A 22895-nucleotide genomic window follows, 5' to 3' on the forward strand; every position below is an offset into this window, starting at 1 on the left:
ATCTTCTGACATGTTTAATTTGAAATGCTAGTTGAGCAGAGATAACAAACATTCAGGGCAAAAATAAACAATTATCTAAGCTTTATTTTGATCTAAAACTTTTCTCAGTTTACTGATACTGAGAATGTCACCGGTTCTTCACAGTCTCCATCCTCCATCAATGATGTGTTCTGTTCCAGTGACATAGGCTGACTGTGAAGGACATGGATACAAATCACAGATGAACTACATTACTTCACAAAACACACAAAATTCATTAGCATAAGACTGTTTCTATACAAGTACAGAGACTACAGCCACATCCTGTTAGCCAGTCTGCCACGTCTGACTTGACTCACCTCATCTGATGCCAGGTATACACAGAGGTGAGCCACCTCTTCAGCTGTGCACATTCTTCCGGTCTTCTGTCGAGCCATAAAGTTCTTGTAAGCCTATACAACAATAAGATTTATGGTATTCATTATCTTTAACAGTCAGCAATCAAAATTTCAACTTGTGAAACTTGAGATAACTTGCAGGATAACAGTTAAATAAACACAAAAATTCTAAGTTCAGGGTATACAATACTTGTTCTGGGTCAGGCTGGGCCTGGATCCTATCCCTCAAGGATGGTGTATCAACAGTTCCTGAGAAAATATATAAAACAGCAGGTCAGACATTCATCTGAAATGTTTTTAGTATGCAGAGTCAGCTCTGTGACTAACTGGAGGATGCTGGTAAGAAAGACAAGGCCAGGTCTGCTCCATAAATATTACTATATATAAGCATGAGATTGCATTCACTTGTGCCTTTGAAGCAACAAGCAACAGGGTTACACAATATATCCCTAAAAGCATGGGGTCAGATTTTACATGATAAGGCTCCTAATTTCCAAGAACTCCACTTCACTTACTCTCAATTAAAGACAAACATCGGTTTCATTTGGTTCAGATTAAACTGAAATAGTGGGGGGAAAAGTTGGTTCTGGATTTAAAGTGTTTTTAAAAGATTTTCCTGGAATAGAAACAGTAGCCTCAACATGAACTGCTGAGGCTGCTGGTTGTATCAACAGTTCCTGAGAAAATATATAAAACAGCAGGTCAGATATTCATCTGAAATGTTTTTAGTATGCAGTGTCAGCTCTGTGGCTAACTGGAGGATGCTGATAAGGAAGACAAGGGCAGGCCTGCTCCATAAATGTTATTATAGATAAGCATGAGATTGCATTCACTTGTGCCTTTGAAGTGACAAACAGGGTTACACAATATATCCCTAAAAGCAAGGGGTGAGATTTTATATGATAAGGCTCCTAATTTCCAAGAACTCCACTTCACTTACTCTCAATTACAACAGAAGGACAATTAAAGATCATCAATAGCAAAAAAACCCCCCAAAAAACAGAGAAAATATTCTTTTTGTCTAACACTGACCAGGACAAACACAATTGCAGCGAATGCCTTGCTCAATAAAATCAGCAGCTATGGATTTGGTGAGGCCAATGACAGCAGCTTTGGAGGTACTGTAGATGCAGCGGTTCACAACACCTACAACCAAGAAGCACATGTCATTTACGCTTAGACAGACGGCAAGCAAATATCTGAGATAAGATTAAAAAAAATTATCATACTTCAGTGACGTTGATTTTTTTTTTTTTACCTTTTATGCTTGAAGCAACAGAAGCCATGTTAATAATGTTTCCAGACTTTTTTTCCAACATCTAGAGTGAAAAAATAAAGCAATCTTTTATTAATCTATTGAGTGAAGTTCCATTTTGGCAAATTTGCTTTGATCTCAGCAAAAAAATAAATAAAAATCATTAAGATGCTATCCTGATTTGTAGCAAGTTCAGCGGTTGGATTAGAGGCTGGATTAGTAACTGGACAGTCACAGTTCGTCATGTCACAGGCTCAGAGTAATACAGCTAATCCCAACAGACAAAGGTTGAGAACAACTTTAGAGGCATATGTCGCTTATTTTTCCACAACATTCTACACTATGTTCTCTCAGCAATGAAGTGAGCTGTGTTAAGAATATAGAAAATGAAGAATCACCTTAGGCAGGAAAGCCTTGCACATGAGATACATGCTTCGCACATTCACATTCATGGTGAAGTCCCAGTCTGCTTCTTCACAGTCCAGGATGGTGCCGTGGTGCACGAACCTGTAAGCAAGAAGCCACAATGGAGCCGGATTGCAGTAGAGAATGTTCTTTTGGTGTCATAGCTGAAGCTGTGAGCATAACATCCAACTCAAATGAATAAATCAGATTAAAAAAGGGGTTTCCTCTTAAAGGTAACATTGGATATTTAGTAAGGGGATTGATAAACATCGTAGAATGCTGTTAAAGTGCAGCTCCAAAGACGAGTACACATACTTTCATTGGAGTTAATTTGTTCTCCGTGTTTAAATGGTTATATTCACTGATTAACATCACAAGACAGGTAGAGTACCCTGCAACGTTGAACAGCACATCAACGTGATCATGGTCCTTTGCCAGAGCTTCCACTTGGTCCTTCTTAGTCACATCCACCACTTTAGTCCTGATTCCTGGTCAGAAAAATATATTAGTTAAATCTTTTAAAATGATTTATACATACATTAGTGCCCAGATTTAGATTTGTGCAAAGAAAATGTCTATTATACCACAGTTACTAAGAAACTAACTGCATTTCCTCCATATATGATGAAAAGATTAGTTTTTTTTTTTTTAGTTTTTTTTTGTGCATATTATCATTTTCAGAACTTTTTTTTTTTGTTTTGTTTTAACATTTGTTTTTTTTTTCCAAAATATTTTTATTAGAATTTTGTGCTTTATAAACATACAAGAAAAGAACATGAAAAAAAAAAAAATTAACACAATGCCGTCCCTCCCCCCACCCCAAAAATAATAATAAAGAGAAACACACAAAACCCCAGGGCTCACTCTCTACACAAAAAGAAAGGAAGGGTTGAGTTTACATGTCACATTGTTCGATAAAATATAGGAAGGGGAACCAAATATCATCAAAGTCTTCAAGTTTTCCTTTTGTTATACAAGTCAGTTTTTCCATTGCCAGGTTGTTGCTCAGTAGTTTGATCCATTCACTTATCTTTGGTCTCTCTGGGTTCCTCCATTTCAGAGCAATCAAATGTTTAGCCTGCAAAAGGCAAAAACTCACAAGCTTCTTTCTCTTTATAGGTACTTTAAATCCATCTGGAAAAATATGCAGTAGGCAAAGTTTACTGTCCATTGAAACATCCTGTTCAATCAAACGAGAGATGAACACAATAACCTCCTTCCAGAAAGTTTGAAGTTCCATACATTGCCACATACAATGAAAAAGAGTACCCTTATCTATATTACATTTAACACACACATCAGGAATATTTGAGTTGAAATGGTGAAGTTTTATAGGAGTGATATATGTCCTAAACAACCACTTGTATTGTAATAGTCTAAACCTTGTGTTAATAGTTTGCGTTTGTGCCAGTAGACAAGAGTTGTTCCATTCATCTTCAGAGATTTCAGTTTGCAGATCTCTTTTCCATGCTTGTAAATATGAGAGACTATTTTCTTTTAAGGCTAAAAGCAAAATATTATAAAATTTGGAAAGTAAACCCCTACTCTGATTGTGGTGAGTGGCTAAATATTCTATGGTAGAAAGTGGAGGTTCAGCAGTGGATTTCAGTGATGCAAAAACAAAACTTCTAATCTGTAAATACTTAAAAAAATGTTTTTGAGGCAGACTGTACTTATTTGCCAGCTGTTCAAAGGACATCAAACTCCTTCACTATAAAGGTCCCCTATTTTATTTACGCCTTTATTCAACCATATTCTAAATCCTCTGTCTGCTCTTCCTGGTTTGAATCTATTATTTCCCCAAATAGGTGATAGACATGAGAGCTCGGACACCTCATCCAAAACTGAATGCGAGTGGTGCCAAACTGATATTGTGTTTTTGAGAAAAGGATTTTTGGTGTTTTTTAATAGATGTTTAAGATCTGCTGAGTAAAGATAGGATGTCAAAGATAATGTTAATAAGTTGTTCTCTATTTGTACCCAAGAGGGTATGTCACCAGTGGAAAAATAGCAAGTAGCAGCACAAAGCTGTGCTGCATGATAGTACAACTTAATGTTTGGTACTCTAAGCCCACCTCGTTCATAGGGCAGATAAAGAAGAGAGAGTCGCAATCTGGGGCGTTTATTGTTCCATATAAATTTGGTAAAGGCTTTATCTATCGAAGAAAAGAAGGAAGCTGGAATGTGTAAGGGGATGGACTGAAAGAGGTATAAGAACTTCGGGAGAATGGACATTTTAATGATGTTAATACGACCTATCATTGAAATTGGCATCTCATTCCATCTATCTAGAGAATCTAATATTTTCTGCATTAAAGGATCATAGTTTATAGAAACTATTTTCTCTAGATCTGGATTAATCTTAATTCCTAGGTAGGTAAAGCCCTCATAGGTATAAGGAAATTGTGTTTGTATTGGGGGGTTATTTCTGTTAAGCAGTAATAAGGAGCTTTTCTTTTGGTTAACTTTGTAACCTGAGAATTCACCAAATTCCTTCAGAATTTTATCAACAGCCTGAATAGACTCTTTCAGATTAGCTAAAAACAGAACAATATCATCTGCAAAAAGAGACAACCGGTGCTCCACATCTCCAATTTGAATGCCGGTGATTTCAGGGGATTTACGTATTGCCATCGCAAGCGGCTCAATGGCAAATAAGAAAAGGAGGGGGGACAGAGGGCATCCCTGTCGCGTCGATCTACAGAGGCTAATACATGTTGAAAGTTGACTGTTTATATTTGTCAGCGTCATTAGAGTGATACAGTTGCTCTTGTAATTCTTTGATTTGTTTTTCAATGTTTTTAAATTTATTCAAATGTAGTCTTGATTTATACGTAGTATAACTCATTATTTCCCCCCTTATATAGGCTTTAAAGGCTTCCCATTTTATTGATGCACTGGTTTGGGTTGTATTAAAATTGAAATACTCAGTTATTTTCTCTTCGAGAAATTCCTCAAATTCTTGGGATCTAAACCATTTAGCTTGAAATCGAAATGGAATTGAAGACCGGCAATAATTTGGTAATTTTATTGACAGAATAACTGGGGCATGATCAGAAAGTAGAATAGCTTCATACCAACATTTTTGAACTGTAGATAATAAACCAGAGGAGACCAGAAAATAATCTATTCGTGAATAAGTTTTGGAGGTGCTTGAAAAGCATGAGTACTCTGTCTTATTTGGATGAAGCTGCCTCCAAACCTCCACTATATTAAGATCTTTCATATATTTCTCGACAGTTTTCCTGGCTTGTTGGTGGGATATGACGGAACTATTTGAACGGTCTATTGCAGGGTTTAAAACACAATTGAAATCTCCACCAATTATAAATGAACCATTATAAGCTGACATGGTTAAAAACAGATTTTGGTAAAAGGTAGGATCATCCTCGTTGGGGGCATATAGACATACAAAGTTGACCAATGTAGAGATTATAGTCCCACTAAGAATGATAAATCTCCCTGTCGGGTCAAGGTATTTATTTTTAAGTTCAAATGGAATTGATTTGTGGATCATTATTATTACTCCTCTGGCGTGAGTTGTAAAACTAGAGGAGAATACCTGTCCCGGCCACCTAGATCTAATTTTATTTACATCCTTTTCAATCAAGTGTGTCTCTTGTGAAAAACATATTGTAGTTTTCATCTGTTTGATCCTGCCCATCACTTGTTTAAGTTTGACCATTTTGTTCAAACCTCTAACATTCCAACTAGATATATTGATTACCGGGCAATCAGACATAAATCGTGTACTTGGAGATGTAAACAAATATAATGCATTGGCCTCTTCTTATTCTCACATTCAAGTCATGTAAAGTCAACAAAAAAACTGTACCCATAGTGAGCCCTTCATCCCAAATCACCACACATTTCCCCAAACGAAATGTGATGTTAATCCCTTCTGAACATTGAACTCGGGTTATATGAAACGTTGCATCCACTAAGTGGGTAACGTAAAAATCCACACGCATAACGAAGGTAGTATGTGGGTTGGCTGGCCGAACAAAGAATAATTTGACCAAAATATTAATAGTTAAGGCTAGATTTGGTAACAATACAAAGGTATAATAAAGAAATATTAATAGCAGTGTTCATGGTTTCACATACATCAACAAAACGTTTGTCAACTTACAATATTGTCCACTGCAATTTGTTCCTTTTGCATCCACTGTTGAGGGGAAGCGATGGGCACACACTATATCCTGGAGTTATTCTCTGCCTGTGGGCTTATTCCATCGATGTATTTCTCGGCTTCTTCCACTGACTTGAAGATCCGTCGCTTGTCATTGTGTGTGATGATCAGATGAGCTGGATACAAAATACCATACCGGACTTTAAGGGCTCTAAGCCGGGCTTTCACTCCATCAAAGCGCCTCTGCAGCTTGCGAGTCTCGGCCGAAAAGTCAGGAAAAAAGGTGACACGGTGATTCTCATAATGCACTTCCTTCATTTGCCTGGCGGCTTTCAGAGTTATATCCCGGTCTCTATAACTCAGAAACGTCAATATAACAACTCTTGGAGCCGCAGTTTTAGAGCCGAGGGGCCGGATCCTGTGAGCTCTCTCCACGCATCGGGAGGAGGCGAAGTCCTCACCTAGTGTTTCTCGAAGCCATGTCTCCAGAAAGCCACACAGATCCGCTCCCTCGGCTTTTTCCGGCAGCCCGACCAGTCTCAGGTTGGAGCGTCTGCTCCTGTCTTCTTGCTCCGCAACTCTATCACCAAGCACCTTCACGGTTTTCTCCAGTGATTTAACTCTGCTTTGAAGGGAAGTAACGTCGTCCTCTACTTGCGAAATTCGCGCTTCTGTTTCTCCAGTTCTCTCAGTGAGCGCTTGCATATCCCCTTTGATATCCTGAATTGCTTTCATCATATCAGCAGATTGTTTGTTCATATCTTCCTTCAGCAGGTTAATTGCTCTGAGAATATCATGGTTGGTCGGAGCTTCTTGAGCCTCTGTCGAGTTAGCCGGTGCTGTCTCGTTAGCATGAGCTGCATTAGCCTCATTTTCTCGTGGAGTCGCTTTAGTTGGTTGTTGGACAACTTTGGCATTTTTCGGTGGCATGATCCCCACTAAACGTTTTCCGTTACCATAAACGAGCGAAATTGTGAATATTGATCTTAATTACGGATTCATTTAAGGATTTAACAGCGAGCCATACGCACATGCACCTTTTCACTGAGACGCCATAACCGGAAGTCATGAAAAGATTAGTTCAAATTATCTAGGTCAAAATTAGGTAGATCAAACAAAAAATTAGCAAATGCATTATCATAGTAACATTTTTGGAGAAACTTTCTGTGTTGTAAATCTAAGCAGACAAAAATACTCCAAAGTCAAAGCAACAGTTCTACCAACCAAAATCTCTTGTAATGTCTTTAAAGCTGTTTGTGAGTTAAAGAACCGGTCATGAAGACCAAGATCAAAAATGTGGGTGGAATAAAAATGTCCCCTAGATAGAAAACATTATTTTTCTGCCAGAAGTAAAAATAAAGGTGGGACAACAAAAAGCAGTTTCAGCCTTTTAAAAAAAACTAAAAGAAAAAACTTGGAAAAAATGTGCATTGTGTAATTGTACTTTGCATTGTATAATAATTCGATTTTACCTTTATCTGATCTGCTTGTTGTTCAGACTTTAATTCTGTGGGATAGAACCGAATGTTCCTTACCCTTCTTGGTTTGTTTAAATTTTTAGTAAATCATCTTTGGAAGAACAGCATGCAAGCCTTTCTGATGTGGATTCAGAGGAATCCTTCACTCTTCAGCTAATGAAACTTGCAATAGTTCTGCACCTATGTAATAAGCAATTTGAGTTCAAGTCTGTAACCAATTAATCAGTTCATGTTGTGTTGTTTATATACGTAAAATGATCAAGAACAAAACATCTTGTTATGCTGCCAGTTTTAGGGTAGCTAGTAAATCCTTTAAAGGACTAAAAAACAATTTAAAAAAGGAGTTACTGCAATGCCTCCAGTCTGTTTTACCCCAGTTTTCCAGCAGGTGGCAATCACAACCTACAGAAAAACCTCTTGCCTTCAAAGGCGTCCAGCTCCTTCAGCTTCTCTCCATTTATGTCCGTGGCTGTGACACGAGCTCCCTCCTTTGCAAATGCCTGTAATTAAAAAAAACTTGGATCACTAATGTGACATTATTAGAGCATTCTGATCTTCAGATCAGTAATACATGAAAAAAGAGATCTACAATTAAATTTGCAATGAAAAGAACACATAACTGATTTCTAACCTGAACTCGTTTAAATTTGTATTAGTAAATACCTTTTATAGTGCACATTGAAACTGTTAGCACTCTGCACACTGGATGTTTGAATCTATAGAAGTGACTGTACTGAGTTGCAACTAAGTGAATTTATGGCTTCAATGTTCCATTATATCCAGAAAACAACCTTCTGATAGAAGACTTCGACACATCTTCAGGGACCATAGAGTTGAAAATTCAAGTGTTTTATTACCTCTCTGGGGAGAGTATGACATCAGGGTTTTGCAAGAAGATTGGTCTGAACATATGTTTACCTCATCTCTGGGATTGCTGTTAGAGCAGTCATTTACAGCCCACTGACATTAAATGGGCTCAAATGAGGCGATTTTGCTTTCAGGAGCTTTAGTCTTTTCAAAGGAAAGGCTTCACTTTTCGAACAGATTTTCAGAGAAAAAATAATTAAAAAAAGAGAGACATTATTTATTTTTTATTAATAAAAGCACTTTACTATTGCTGCAGCGCGTCCAATCCCCTGTGCGGCAGCAGACAATACAATCACTTTCCCATCCAGACGGCCCATAGTTTTCACTGTGAAGAAGAGAATCCAAACAAAATGAGGAGAACTGATCAACTATGAGCACAATTTGATATTTGTTATTCTTCACAAAAAGTCAAGCATCTGTGGGATTCCTTACACTGTCTGTGAAAGTCTTATGTAATACCTAAGCCTGTAGTAAACTGTGAAGAGAATACCTGCTGACCAAGAAGTAATGGGTGACACACTGTTTCTTTTTAAACACTGCAGTTTGAAAATCTTAGACACTTGAACAAAAAGAAAAATAAAGAGTAATTTAAATTCCTCACAGGTTAGCACCCATTTAAAAGGGTTTGATCACCAATTTCATAAGCTCTTGGCAAACAGTGAGATTTTCCTCTTTTATTGTGACTTGTAAATTAGTATACCACTGAAAAGTAAACTATGTGTTTTTTATTCTGTTTTTATGCATTGAATATTTCTATCTCTATGTGAATTAATTTGCCTGTCACTTTGAAAATGTTGCACAAAAATGTCCCAAAGTAAAAATCAGATAGATTTATGAGACGTAAATCTATTTTTTTCAGTCATTTATTTCTACTGATTGCGAAGATTGCTGCTTTCAGGTAATGAGAAACTGAAAATTAGTTTTGGAAAAAAAAAATTACATTAGATGGTTTTTAAAAACAGGAATGTTATGGTCAAGTGGTTGGTCAGCACTCATTCGCCAACATAAGATAAATGTTTTGTTGATCTTATGTAATATTCTATTTTACTCAGACACCAAATGTAAGGTTTTTCTCATGTTTAAGCAACAATCATCACAAAAGTCCCAAAAGAAATAAAGGCATCTAATAACTATGTGAAATTAATAAACATATAATTTCACTTGCTAAATGAGTGACAAAAATATTGAAGTTTTTCACATTTGGATTTGTACTTGTAAATTCTACCAATACTTACTGGTCACCATATTGATGGTCACATTAGTGACCTTAGTGGTCACTAATGTAATGTTCTAATGTTATTCATTAGAACATTACATTACATTACGTGTTCTAATGAATAACATTAGAACATTAAGAAAGCTTTACTAAGCAGACTTTTACTCTTTCTGAAGACGTTTCTGGCTTTGGATTCAGTTATATTATAGGCTGTAAAGAAAGTAGATAACCAAATAAACATTCTTATTTGAAAATGGTAAATGAGCTAGTATCACAATGTTCATGCATTAATGTAACATTTTGCTACTTAATCAGAGGAAAGCATGAACAGCATATTTGAACAGCATGCAACCTGTTGCACGTAGATTTCGCCTACATTAAGACAGCGTCGCAAAAAAAAACGTAAGCCAAATTGTGCCAACAGTCAGCGGATATGTAATAACTTTTACTGGAAGAAACAAGAAAGCAAATGCTTCAAAGAGACGTGAACTTTAATTGCAAACTCACCGTCGTCTTTTCGACTGAGACACAGCTGCACTAAGCAAAGCCACACGTGACTCCCTTCTTGCGCAGTGATTGGTTGGAAAGCCGGAAGTGGCACTGTAAAGGTAAAAAAAAAACCTCCATAAGTAACTCCGAAGTCCTCTCATGAAAGACTTACTGCATGGTCTGCAGGTGTTTCACAGTAAAAATTGTTACACATTATTCAAAGCTATTGAGGCCCTTAGCATACTAAATTAGGTCTTTAACAATGTTTGCAAACTGTAACCAGCAGGAGTCAGTGCTGTTCTTTTAGTTTGGAGGCTGAAAAGTAAGAAAAAAAATTGTTTAAAAAGTTGAATGACATGAAGGAATAATGCTACTTTTTTTATGTTACTGAGAGCTACATAATTTATTCTTCTTTTCTGGGGGAGATAATTTATGTTTCTCTTTTTTCTTCTTGTTTTAGTTTGTGATTATCATTATTACAGAAAATCATCTGTATTCCAAGAGTCTCTAGTCGAATTAAACATAATCTCAGTCGGTGACCTGTATGTACATCTGTGTCATTTGCTTTCCGAGGCACCAACATACAATATATAATGAAACATTCATTTGCTGTAGAGCTTATCATTGGCCTCAGTAAGACACTTGTCAAAACTGACCTTTGATATCTGGTCAAAGTTCTGCATGAGGCTGTGCATGGGGATAAAGGCCCTGAAAATTTAATAGCAAAGAAAACACCTTTAGTTCAATAAATGTCTAAAGTATCAGTACCTGTACTTGTATCAACGTATCAATCAACTTGTATAGTTCTTTGATTAAAATTCTAATTAATAAACTAAAATTCTAGTTAATATTTTTCTGGAATTTTCTAAAATTGTTTAGTGTAAATAAAATGTCTTTTTAATATATGTATATAATAATATATATAATATGTCTTTTTTGGCATGCTCTTCTTTTATCCCATGCTAATTCAGCTGTTTGTCTCAACACTTGTGACCCTCAGGAATATATAAACATGCAAAACATTTTGTCAGTACAATTCATCAACACGATTCTCACTGTAATAAATTGATTTTAAGCTTCCACGTGTCTTATGACTTTGTCTTCCAGCTCTCCTGTTAGATGCCCCAGAGATATTTTGGACCAAGATGGGTTTTTTTATCTCCTGCACAACACAAATCTCTTGGCTACTACATCCAAAACGAGAAACATCATGGTGATTAAAGAACACCAGAACACACTATGTTCCAAAAGCTCTGAAAAGCCTCCAGCTAATCTTAAATGCCGTGCCAGCAGTTTGGATGCAAAATGGAAGGAGATATCATTTTAATAAAATTATTTTCAATTCTTTATGAAAAATATTGGTTAAATTTAAAGCACTTTTCACAGACTGGAGAGTTGATAGAGCCTCAACATTTCTAAAGGAAGAGTGGAGGAATGTGTTTACAGTTTACATTCAAGAGACAAAAATCTTCTTTGTTTTTAAAATTAGGCTAAACAGTTTTAAAGAAAATTCATTATTAATGCTAAACTTTTGTAAATGGCAGATGTGTTACATTTGTTAATTTTTTTGATCTTTAATTACACATGACAAACCTCATAACTAATCCTAAATATAAAACATAAAATGCATGTATTTCGTTATGGGAGATAATGATGGATTTCTGTCCTCACTGTGAAAACAGATTTATCTTCTCTGCACAAGCTTTGTGAGACAAATTGCATCTCAGGGGCTGGATTCAAATGAATGCTGAATGCTTAATAAGCAGTACACAGCTGCTGCTGCATAACAGACTCTGAGAATCCATAGAGAAGAAAATATAAGAGATTCTACCTAAGCTGCCGGATAGGTATTGATGGGAAAGAATTTGATGTTCTTGTAGATTTTACTATTAGCCTTTGTAAAGTTAATTTAGACCAGTCGTTGTGTAATTCATGAATGCAAAGTTAAATTGTTAAGGAACACTTTCAAGAATGAGGCAAAGTAAACGCTACATTTATGTTACTTGTTGCAGCTCCTTAATGGTTTATTGACTGGTTTGAGTCAAAAGAGAAAATGAAATAACTCCCCTCCTGGAGGCAGCATATGCATTAAATCCAAGGAGATCTGTCAAGGAAGTCTATATGGCCAACTACGTTAGTTTAAATGTATCAAGTTAATGGGTGTTGAACCAATATAGTGCATTACCAGCATCGAAATAGTTCATTTCAAAGCAAAGATTGCATCCGTTACAACAATTTGCTAAATAAATAAATAAAATCATACTCTTGAACTCTCTCACTTTTTGTTATATTACAGACAAATATTCTTGTGGCATAGTAACAATAGTAGTGCAGAAATGGGAAGTGAAATGAAAACATTTTTCAAAGGAAGATATAAACACACAAAAAGAAAGAAAGGGGGGTTGAATCTACCAAAAAGGTCAATTGTAAGGTGAAGACTAGTTCTCTGACAGCTGCTTAGATCTCCAGACTCAAATGGGGTGATTGTTGACAGTTGTGTGATCTACAGCAGGCCAGCAGAGATATTCTATTTAGGAAGAAATCTTTCTCTCACACGCTCACACGCCCACCAACGCCCCCACACCCCCCCACGCCCGCACACACACACACACACACACACACACACACACACATTCCAAGACGGTATCTCAAATGGGCTAATATATCTGGGAAAGAGTTACATTATATTCCATCTAAACATCCTAAGCATACATTTTCATTCACAGGTTGACACTTGTATCTGCAGATTCTGTGAATTTCAATCCACATTCACAAAGTACAAAGATATATGACTGGAGAAATTGTTCTGTTTTATTTCCAACTGTAAATTTTTATTTAAATACAGGAAGATTTAAATCTTGTAGTCACAGTTCTATCTGAAAATCTTTCTAGTCAGCCAGTGTTGAAATGGTCATAAGAGGAAAACAGAAAAGCTGTGGACAGAATGTATGTGTTTGGTTCTCAATTAAAACTAAACAAATGGTTCATGCTTACATAAGAACTAAGGCTCTGCTGGGGGAGAATGTTAGTTATGTTTCACTGTTTAATGACCAAACATAAATCCCTCACCAGCTTGTATAAATAATCACCCTTGTAGTTGGATCTTTCTTTGTTAAATCTGTCACACTGCCATCTGAAATATCTTGAATCCACCAGTCATTTTCTCGTTTATAGCAGCTGAAAGAGGAGAGCAAAGCAAAGGAGCCATGATTGTCCATCAGTACAATTGACCACTTATCATAGAATACATTGGGTGAATTTAACGCCTCTATAATGTCAAGACTAAAACCAACAGGGTAAAGTCTGGTATAACAGACCAACGCACTGCATTTCAAAAATATCTTCCTCTTTCACATTCAACTTGTTATTTTGTGAACATCTGAATAGAAAGAAAATCTCAATAGTGATTATTATTTACTTCAAATTAAAGTTTGAAGTAAATTAAAATTAAAATTGCTCAGTGTAATTTTGCAAAAAGTTATAAACAGATGGTAACAGATGAAATATTTGCAAACGATCATCTTATTTAACTCAGAGCAGAGAAGGTTTGAAATTTGGAGCTGAGTAGAGTTACAACAAATAAACCGCAACACATTTGCTAGTTCAATTAACGGAAAAGTCAAAGGTTAACACAACATACAGCTTGAGCTTGTGTACAAATAAGACAATAATCTGGCATTAAATCCGACCTAATTCACAATACAACAAAAATAACCTATGAATCTGATTTAAAAAAAGAAATTCTCCAGTTATTCAAAAGAAACAACTCAAAAGGCTGGAGATGTTTTGTTGCCACATATCACTGGTGGCCATGTTTAGGCTCATTGTGATTCAGGCCACATATGTATATTTGTTGAACTGCTAATAAAAATGGAATCACTACTTTAAAAAAAAGATGTAAAGAATCTAATAACAATTAACAAGACATTAACAAGTCAAATTTTTTAACAGAGGAAAGGAAGAAATTATGTTGCTTTTTCCATTTTGAGCTACTGATCCCCCTAAAGGATACGTTTCAAGCCTTCTGCTGTTGCCACGCTGATGTCTCGTCAGCCAGGCTGGGTTTAAAAAGCGAACAGATGGTCTTTCAGTATTAGTACCCAGTCAAATATGAATTCTTTCTGAGCATTTTCTGTTTCCCTGTGACTTACTTCTAACATTTCTCTGTGCTACTGAGAGACTTCTTCCTGTGATCTCCTCAGGGACCTGTTTGGGAAAGTTTCTCCATGACTAACAAACCACATAATAGATTTACCTACATGGAAACTTCCCTGCTCCATCATTACTTTCTGAGGGGTGCAGCCAAAAAACTTAAGTCTGTTACCATAACCCACAACTACACCCTGGCAGCTCCTCCTCTCAGGTCTGAGCTTATTCTTCAGCCTACCTGCCTTCCGACATGTGTTTGGAAATCAGCATTTTATATCTTAATTCAGAATAAAAACCTACTTGGACCTGCTCCTCTGGAATCAGCATCGGGCTTCCCCTGATTTCATCTGAACCAGCAAGTGCCATTTGTCAAGCCATTCTAATTCAGTTTTTTTCTGCTCAGAAAGAAACAACTGTGGACAGTTATTCAGAGTACTCAATGTCTTGTAAAGTGAACATCTTAAACTTTTTTCTGATTTCTTGGAATGTACCGCATGGGAGTCTTTAATATATCAGAAATTATTATGTCTCTTTGCAGTTTGAATAAAAGTTTCTATACAGATAAAAAAGTGTCAATGAAAACTTTAAAGTCTTTTAAGGACTTTAATGTATGAAGGTTGGTTTTGGAAATGCCCCAAACCTTCATACTTTATTTTTCAGATATTCATCACAAAACTCCTTTTCAGCACTTCTTTCATAGATTCATAAATAGCGTATTTTCAAGCGTATCTACAGCAGCCTTGCATGGTTTTGTTGAGGAACAAAAAATAAATACAGTTTTTGTGTTTATGTGCCAGCGTCAAAGATTCGTGCATATTCGTATATGCATATTTGTTAAGATCTTTTTGATGTGCAGTTTTACAAGGTTTTGTTTTACCTTTGTACAATGAGATTATTTGGAGCTGTACAAAGAACTGGAAGGTTTTCCATCAGTGCAACCCACATACTCATCTCAACCCACAAATGCTTTGCACTTTTTAAAGAGAATCAAATGTTACTGCCAACAGCAGTCACAGCACAGATTCTTTTATTATTACAATGAAAGACAAAAAATCCACAGAACGAACTTCCTTACTTTTTGTGCAAAACGTTGTAATAAAAAATTATCTCATTAAAAGAAAAAGAAACTTCTTTGGAAAATATTAAAGAAGGGCTTAAGAAAGACTTTTTAGCCTTCTGAATATATGATAACCAACAGAAAAAGAAGGATTAAATGGCAGACTTTTAATTGCATTTGTGTAAAGCAGTGGACGAAACTGACAAATGGAAAATAAAAAGAAACCCAGGATGTACCTCAGTAGTAAATGCTGTGTCCAACTAACTTACTCTCAGCCTGGCAGCTGTTTTAACAAAGTCATTGAAACAAAAATGAGACTTCAAAGAAGGAACACCAGCAGCAACTAACTTCAGAAATATGTCAAGTTCTTTTGTCGCTATCATTCTGTAGCTTGATGTGGTTATTTACAAAATGTCTGGTCGGCAGATTAAGTGAAGCTATTACCTGGAAATTCCCTGAAAATTCAAGAAAAGATGCTATAAAAAGGGAGCTGGAGGCAGTCAAACCCATTGTAGAGCTGTGTTGTTGAGGCACAAAAAGTGTAGCTATAATAAAACAGGGAATAGAAATCTTTACTCTTATTGTGACCTGATCGGTGCTCGTTTTCAACTGTGTGATGAGAACTCACAATGGGCACATACCGATTTACTTCAGTTTGTGCAATCCAAGTGCTCCCAGCAAGAAAGAAAACCAAGAGTTCTTGGAAATAAGCTTTCAAGAGGTTTGCAACAGAGCTTGACAGGCAAACGTTATTCAAAATCTTTTAGCTGTCAGTAGGTGAGGATGTTTGTGTAGGGAAAAAGACATTAAAGAAACTATTACACTAGATGTAGTGCAGACGCTGACCATTTTCATTGAATTTGGACCCAGAGAAAGATGATATCTGCTACATTACTTGTCATGTTACAAATTAAGGCAACACACCAGGTAATTCTATTGCGCTGCTCCTGCTTACAGCATTAACAGGAAGACAAGTCCAAAGCAAGGCACATATGTTTTGAAAGACATTAATTATATTTAATACAATTGTTTTCTCAGAGCTCTAGTATTGGAAATGACTTGATGTAATGTAATAAAAATACTAAAAGTCAATCTCTTGTTTACTCTTGATCTGATTGTTCTGCAAAGATAGCCACATTTATACTATACTGCTTGTATTATAAGAAATAAAATAAGCTTTTGTTGAAAATTGTGTAAAGTTGATAGGATTTTCTAGCAAAAAATCTTCTTCACAAAGCCTTGCCGGAGGATATAGTTTGCTGCCGCAAGGGATAATTTTGGCCAACCAGATCTTATTTCAAAGTAGTTTTGTGGGAATATGGTACAAAAACACACAATAGCATGTGATAACGGTTTGTACACCTTGTGCCAAAAGTGTCTGGCTTTGTATCAGCGAGGCAATGACACAATAGAACTTGTGGGGCTTGTGGGCATGAATAGGTCAGAGCTATTCTTGAAAAGGCCCTGAGATGAAGCGCCCTAATTAACATGAGCTCAAGAGGTCTTAATTGTGATTTGCTGTGATAGGATCCCCTTCAGTCATAACAAATTACATTCACACAGCCAGCATCAAGGAGAGCTTTAAGTGTCACATTACAAAAAGAACTTGTGGCAAATGAAGCAGATTATGGCTGGGAAAAAGGTTAAAGACTGTAATCAGATGTGATTATCCATCAGGGAGTAAAATCGACAGGCTCAGTTTTAGAACTGTTTTAGAAAAATATTCAAAAATGCTGGCTCATGCTTTCTTATAATATCATAAACAGTTTGAATTAACATTTAATATTGTACAGTAAAGACAGTAACCTATCATAGTGATATGACAGTTTTCTGAAAAGTAACAACTGAATCCATGTGTTTTGGAAAGATTCTGACATGCCGACTTGAAACCTGCTTTGATTCACAATCTGTCTGTGAGCCTGGTGAAGGAAGCAGATAATTATTATCCAATCTCAGAATGTTTGTGTCGTTGACTGACAGCAGATTCTGAGAACAACAAAGTATTTAATAAATGCTTTCATGGAGCTTGCATGCAGATCACATTTGACCAGATTTCTGAATCTCCATACTAATGTAATTTATTACTACCTCATGAATCTGATTTCAGACATTGATTTGCGTCTTATGAAAACTCTGCTTTGGTCGGTTCAACACCTCGACCAACATCTCATCATCTTTATTTCCGTTTCATCTTCTCCTCTTTGCACCGTCCACCTCCTGTCTGACCTTCACTTGCTATGTCAAGCACAATCTGCACCTCAAGCTGGGCTAATAATGAAGATGACAAAAAAAAGTGAGCATCTCCTCTTTGCCTGAACAAGCAAGACTGATAGGTTCAGTGAGGTCAAGTGCGTCTGCCAGGCAACAATGTAAATTGAGTTGAGTTGATAAACTTGCTTTCAAAATCAGACTTAGTTCAGCGGCAGATTGTCACTTCCAAACTTCCAGCTGCATTATTGGGCAGCCTGCATCCATAAAATTTCATTTTGGTTTCGATCTGTGGACTTCCCATGGTGCAAGTTGGAGGCACAATCGTGCTCCCTATCCTCACTAATTGCTCTTCTCACTTCCCCTATGACATTCAACCCCTCTGGCTTTACAAACAATCCTATAGTTTGTATTGTATTAAAAACTTGGTGCCAGTTTAGGAGGCACTTCAAATTTAACTCAGCATCTACTGTACACTTGCTTCTTTAATGAAGAATCCCTTGTTTCAACCAGCACTCACAGATTCAACCTTTTCATCATGGGGTAATAAAGGGCTGACATATTTTAATGATTTTTACAAGGAAGGTATCTTTTGCAGCTTCACAGACCTTTCACTAGAATTTCATTTCCCTTCTTCTCACCTATTCCGGTACTTTCAAATTAGACACTGTGCCAAAGTTTTGTTTCCCAGTTTTCCGAACTTGCACTGGGAGATGTTTCTGAGCTGGGATCCTCTTCAAAGGTCATATATCTCTAAAGTTTACAATGAAATTCTGTCTTTTGATTCTTCACCAATTACCAAGGTCAAGGTGGCTTGGGAGCTTGAACTGGGTCTAAATTTAGGAGAGGACTGGTGGAACAATGCTCTTAAGAAAATTCATACAAGTTCAATCTGTGCTCGACTTTCACTCATACAGTTTAAAGTTCTCTTTAGGGTTCATCTCGTCAAAACTCGCTTGTCTCAATTCTTCTCCTCTGTTTCTGACAATTGTGATAAATGTCATGCACCTTCCTGTAATTTAACTCACATGTTTTATTCCTGTTCATCACTCCATAGTTTATGGCACACCTACTTTGATACAATGTCAAAGATACTCTCAGTGGTTATTAAACCCTCTCCCCATGTTGCCATATTTGGGCTCCCAGTTGACTACAAACACTTCACTTCAAACCAATTGGATATTTTAGCATTTACTTCCTTATTGGCAAGACGTCGTCTTCCTTTTCATGGAAATGAACTAATCACCCTCTAGCGGTCAGTGGCTTAAAGACACCATGTCTTTTCTAAAATTGGAGGATTAGATATTCAGTGAAATACAATAAAATACCCCTAAATGTAAGTAAGTAAGTAGTATGTCACGTAAGTAATGTCACGTAAGTAGTAGACAGAGTACTCCTGTGTTTAATCTAATCTCAATATGAATCCATCTTTTCTGAAAATACCTCAGGGGTTTGCTAGAGAACATCAGTAAACAAACAGCATCACAAAGACCAAGAAACACTCCAGACAAGTTGCAGAGAAGTAAAGCAGGGTTAGATCATAAAAGGATTAGGTTATAAAAGAACATCTTGAGCTCGTAATATGTTAGCACTGTTTAATCCATCAACTGAAGTGGAAAATGTAAGGCTAAATTAATTTGAAACAACAAACCATTGGAGTTCTGGCCATCCAAGGAAAGCAATAATAAGAACAGCAGCCAAGAGATAACTTTGCAGAAGCTAAAAAGATGCACTGCTTAGCAGGGAGAATCTGTTAACATGACAACTATTAGTCATGAAAAAGCCATTGTTGAAAGAAAGCCATAAGACATGCAATTGTAATGTGTCCAAAATCTTTAAGGATGTATTTAAGAAGGGAGTCTGGTCAGGTGAAAGCTAAAATATATATTTTTTCTCTTATTTTTTGCTTTCTTGCAGGTACAAGGAAGCTGGTCAGAATTGGTTGCACGATAGATAAGATAGATACAGGGAGGCCCTGGAAGAAAATAGTTTTAGACCAAGGCAGAGGTCAATCTTTCTGCAAGACAATGGAGCTAAACAAACAACCAAACATGTAATGTAATGGTTTAGATCAAAATGTTTCAATGTATTCTAGAAAGTCCAAACTTAAAACTTGCTAAGAATTTGAAGTAAAGCTTGAAACGTGATGCTCTCCATCTAATCGGACTGAGTTTAAACTACTTCGTGAAGAAGAATGAGCAAAAATGTTTTTTTAAACAAGAAGATTTTCAGTGGTAATTGCAGAAAAAGAGGGCCCACAGAGAACTGACTCAAATTCACTGGATTATAATTACAGTTACATGTTCTGTCTTATCAAAGAAACAATTCAGAGTTGTGCATACTTTTCCTCACTTCACAATTGTCCACTGCTTTATGTTGGCCTGTCACATAAAATGCTTGGAAAATTCCTGTGGTTGGAACTACAAAAAGGGAATTTGGAATGTAGGGGTGGAATGGAAAGACAAACAAGCATAATAATAATGCCATTTAAACTAGCAACCAGGTGTTATGTTGAGTTTTGATCCTAATTATGTCTGCTAGAGGGATTTGTGCTGTCAGACAAGAACTAAACATTTTTGCTGGTCAATTTCTTATGTGTTGGGCAAAAAAAGCTATTTACTTGTAAAACTAGCAAAGCTGAACTTCTACTTCTTTTTCATGCACCACTCTGCTCTTACTCTGCAGTAATTCATAATGGTGGTACTTATAGTCATTATTCCTCTCACACACAGAGGAGATTTCCTTTAGTGGCATTTTTTACAGCTTTAGAACAACAGTGAGTTCTGTTTAGAGAAAGTCTATCACAAATGTATGTATTTTTCTTTTCTAAGCCAGCACAGTTGGATGTCCTATACAGAAGCCCTATGGCTCAAACGAATGGATTTCAATGTACAAAGGGTATAGATTTTAAACAGTCTATGAGTTATGACGCTTGGCAACTACTGTTGCTTTGGAGGGAAACTGGTCCGAGTTGCTGTTCAGAGACAAAGTGAACAAAACATGGTGCAATCAATGCTTTTATTGATGAATTCATCTTTCAAAAAACTATGATAATTGTTCGTAAATTTGAAAGTACTTCATTTTGCACTTAAACTATTACGAATCTAACAGTGTGTGGTCAAGAGCAACAACTATGGTGATATCCTGCCTGGTTTTAAAAAGGTAATGGCAAGATTAGCTGGGCAATGAAACATTACATTTTACATTTTAACTGTGCTACATTACCTGATCATCAGCAGCAGCCATCTGTATCCAACAAGAGCAGAAGCTTTACTCCCTACAGTATTCAAGTTTTTGTTTACAGAGTGTCAAAAGAAAATGGATGGCATTTGCATTTGCAATAGAACTAATAGATTTTTAATAAAACAATGTATATGAGAAGGGGTTATGAGGTCATTTCTAAACAATCAGGAGCAGAAAACAGTCAGGGCATGTACCAATCTGTGCAGCAGTGGACAGGTCTGCAGGTTCACTCAGAGGTCAGAATGTAAAATGCTGAGAGAATCCGCACCTAAGACCAATATATCAGACTCGACATGCCTCAGTTCGCAAGTTAAATGTTAAAGGTCCTGATGGCACAGCTAAAATAAGGGATGGAAAAAGAGAGCTTGATGGCTCCTTTTGCCTGTAGAAAAAAAGACAATGATTAAATAAAGGTATTAGGAAAACTTGGTTGTAGTAAATAGGTTTGCAAAACTGCATTTTTGATCTATATTGATGGATAAATGGGTGAAAGCCCCCATAAACCTGTTTGACAACAATAGGTTTATTTTGGCTATGAATAAGTATTAAGCCAATTATTAACAACATCCATTTTATTGAACATTACCCAGTCGGAGCATCACCTGATTATCAGGAAATAACAATCAAACTTCTCTCAGTCTCTATCAGTTATTTTATGAATACTTGTTGAGGTGTGGCATTATAGAACAATATAAAACAATGGATAACATAGTGAATTTGCGCACTGGTGCAAGCAATACACACAAATACAGGATAGACACAACATTTCTCCAAAGATTGATATTGAATCATGATACATTTTTTAAATTTTTTATTTAATATTTTTATTAGAAGGGAAGGAGACATTACAGGCATAATCTTTACTCTTAACAAAGTATGCCGTGATATACATCTTCTTTATGGCATCGATAGAAACAAACAGGTTACAGAAATAGAAGAGGTAGAAAGTACCTAACTGACAAAAGGCATACAATTTACCTCCTATGAGTATTTTTCTTTTTCATACAAGAACAAGACACAAGAACAAACCTAGTAAAAAAAAAAAAGAAAAAGGGGTGGGATGGGGTGTAGCATTCAATCTGGGGGAAGAGACTGAAGAGAGTGAAAGAATGTCATGAGAGGGCACCATAAGTTATAAAATTTGGCTGTGTTGCCTTTCACTGAATATCTAATTCTCTCCAGTTTTAGAAAGGACATGGTGTCTTTTAGCCACTGATTGCTAGAGGGTGGTTTAGTTGATTTCCAGTGGAAAAGAAGACGGCGTCTTGCCAATAAGGAAGTAAATGCTAAGACGTCCAATTGATTGGAAGTGAACTGTTTGTAGTTAACTGGAAGCCCAAATATGGCAACATGGGGAGAAGGTTTAATATCCAATGAGAGTATCTTTGACATAGTAACAAAGTAGGTCTGCCAAAAACTATGAAGTGATGAACAGGAATAAAACATGTGAGTTAGATTACAGGTAGGCGCACGACATTTCTCACAAATGTCAGTAATCATGATACATTTTGATGGGGTTTAACTAAATTTTAATGAAAAGAGGAATAAATTAGTAACCAGAACAATATAATTATTTACTAATACACATACTCATACACAGGAAATGTGCTGTAAAAACAGTTTACAATGTTGCAGAGTCAGGCAAAATGTCGTGTTTCTACTTTCTCATATGAGTGCCTCTTCTGTAATGCCTTGTCAACACACTGAAAGTAAGTGGAATTTAGTTTGTGGTGCTCATATCTCATTAAACTGTCACTTGTAGGATGTGATATTTATGTGTTTGCCTCCTTTTTGCGAGTGCACAACTCTCCCCGGACAAGACAAAATGGAGATAAACCAAGAGAGGAGGTGTTTTACTATAAATCTACTCACTGAAACAGAAAGGATCTAATTTGCTGCAACAGGGACATTGATTGCTTAATGAACAAGAAGGCTGTAGCGTAAAGGTCGACTGGCTTAACATTAGTGTGGCGCATACAGAGGAACACAGCATTTACCGCCTACTGTTTCTTCTGCTAT

The 22895-nt window shown here is 36.5% G+C and overlaps 1 protein-coding gene across 1 annotated transcript; it reads right to left on the minus strand.

The window, feature by feature from the left end:
* On the minus strand, nucleotides 1-10329 carry bdh2 (3-hydroxybutyrate dehydrogenase, type 2). The gene is made up of 10 exons (XM_028018305.1): nucleotides 10238-10329; nucleotides 8760-8839; nucleotides 8069-8147; nucleotides 2429-2525; nucleotides 2031-2139; nucleotides 1636-1696; nucleotides 1410-1523; nucleotides 568-626; nucleotides 339-431; nucleotides 1-192 (listed from the first exon to the last, which is right to left on the minus strand). Exons 2-10 carry the CDS (start codon nucleotides 8829-8831, stop codon nucleotides 139-141), a joined length of 738 nt encoding a protein of 245 aa, XP_027874106.1. The 5' UTR covers nucleotides 8832-8839; nucleotides 10238-10329; the 3' UTR covers nucleotides 1-138.
* Between the last annotated feature and the right edge of the window lie 12566 nt (nucleotides 10330-22895).

This window comes from Xiphophorus couchianus, chromosome 5 (genome assembly GCF_001444195.1).
Source record: "Xiphophorus couchianus chromosome 5, X_couchianus-1.0, whole genome shotgun sequence".
In the NCBI taxonomy this organism is placed as follows: Eukaryota; Metazoa; Chordata; class Actinopteri; order Cyprinodontiformes; family Poeciliidae; genus Xiphophorus; species Xiphophorus couchianus.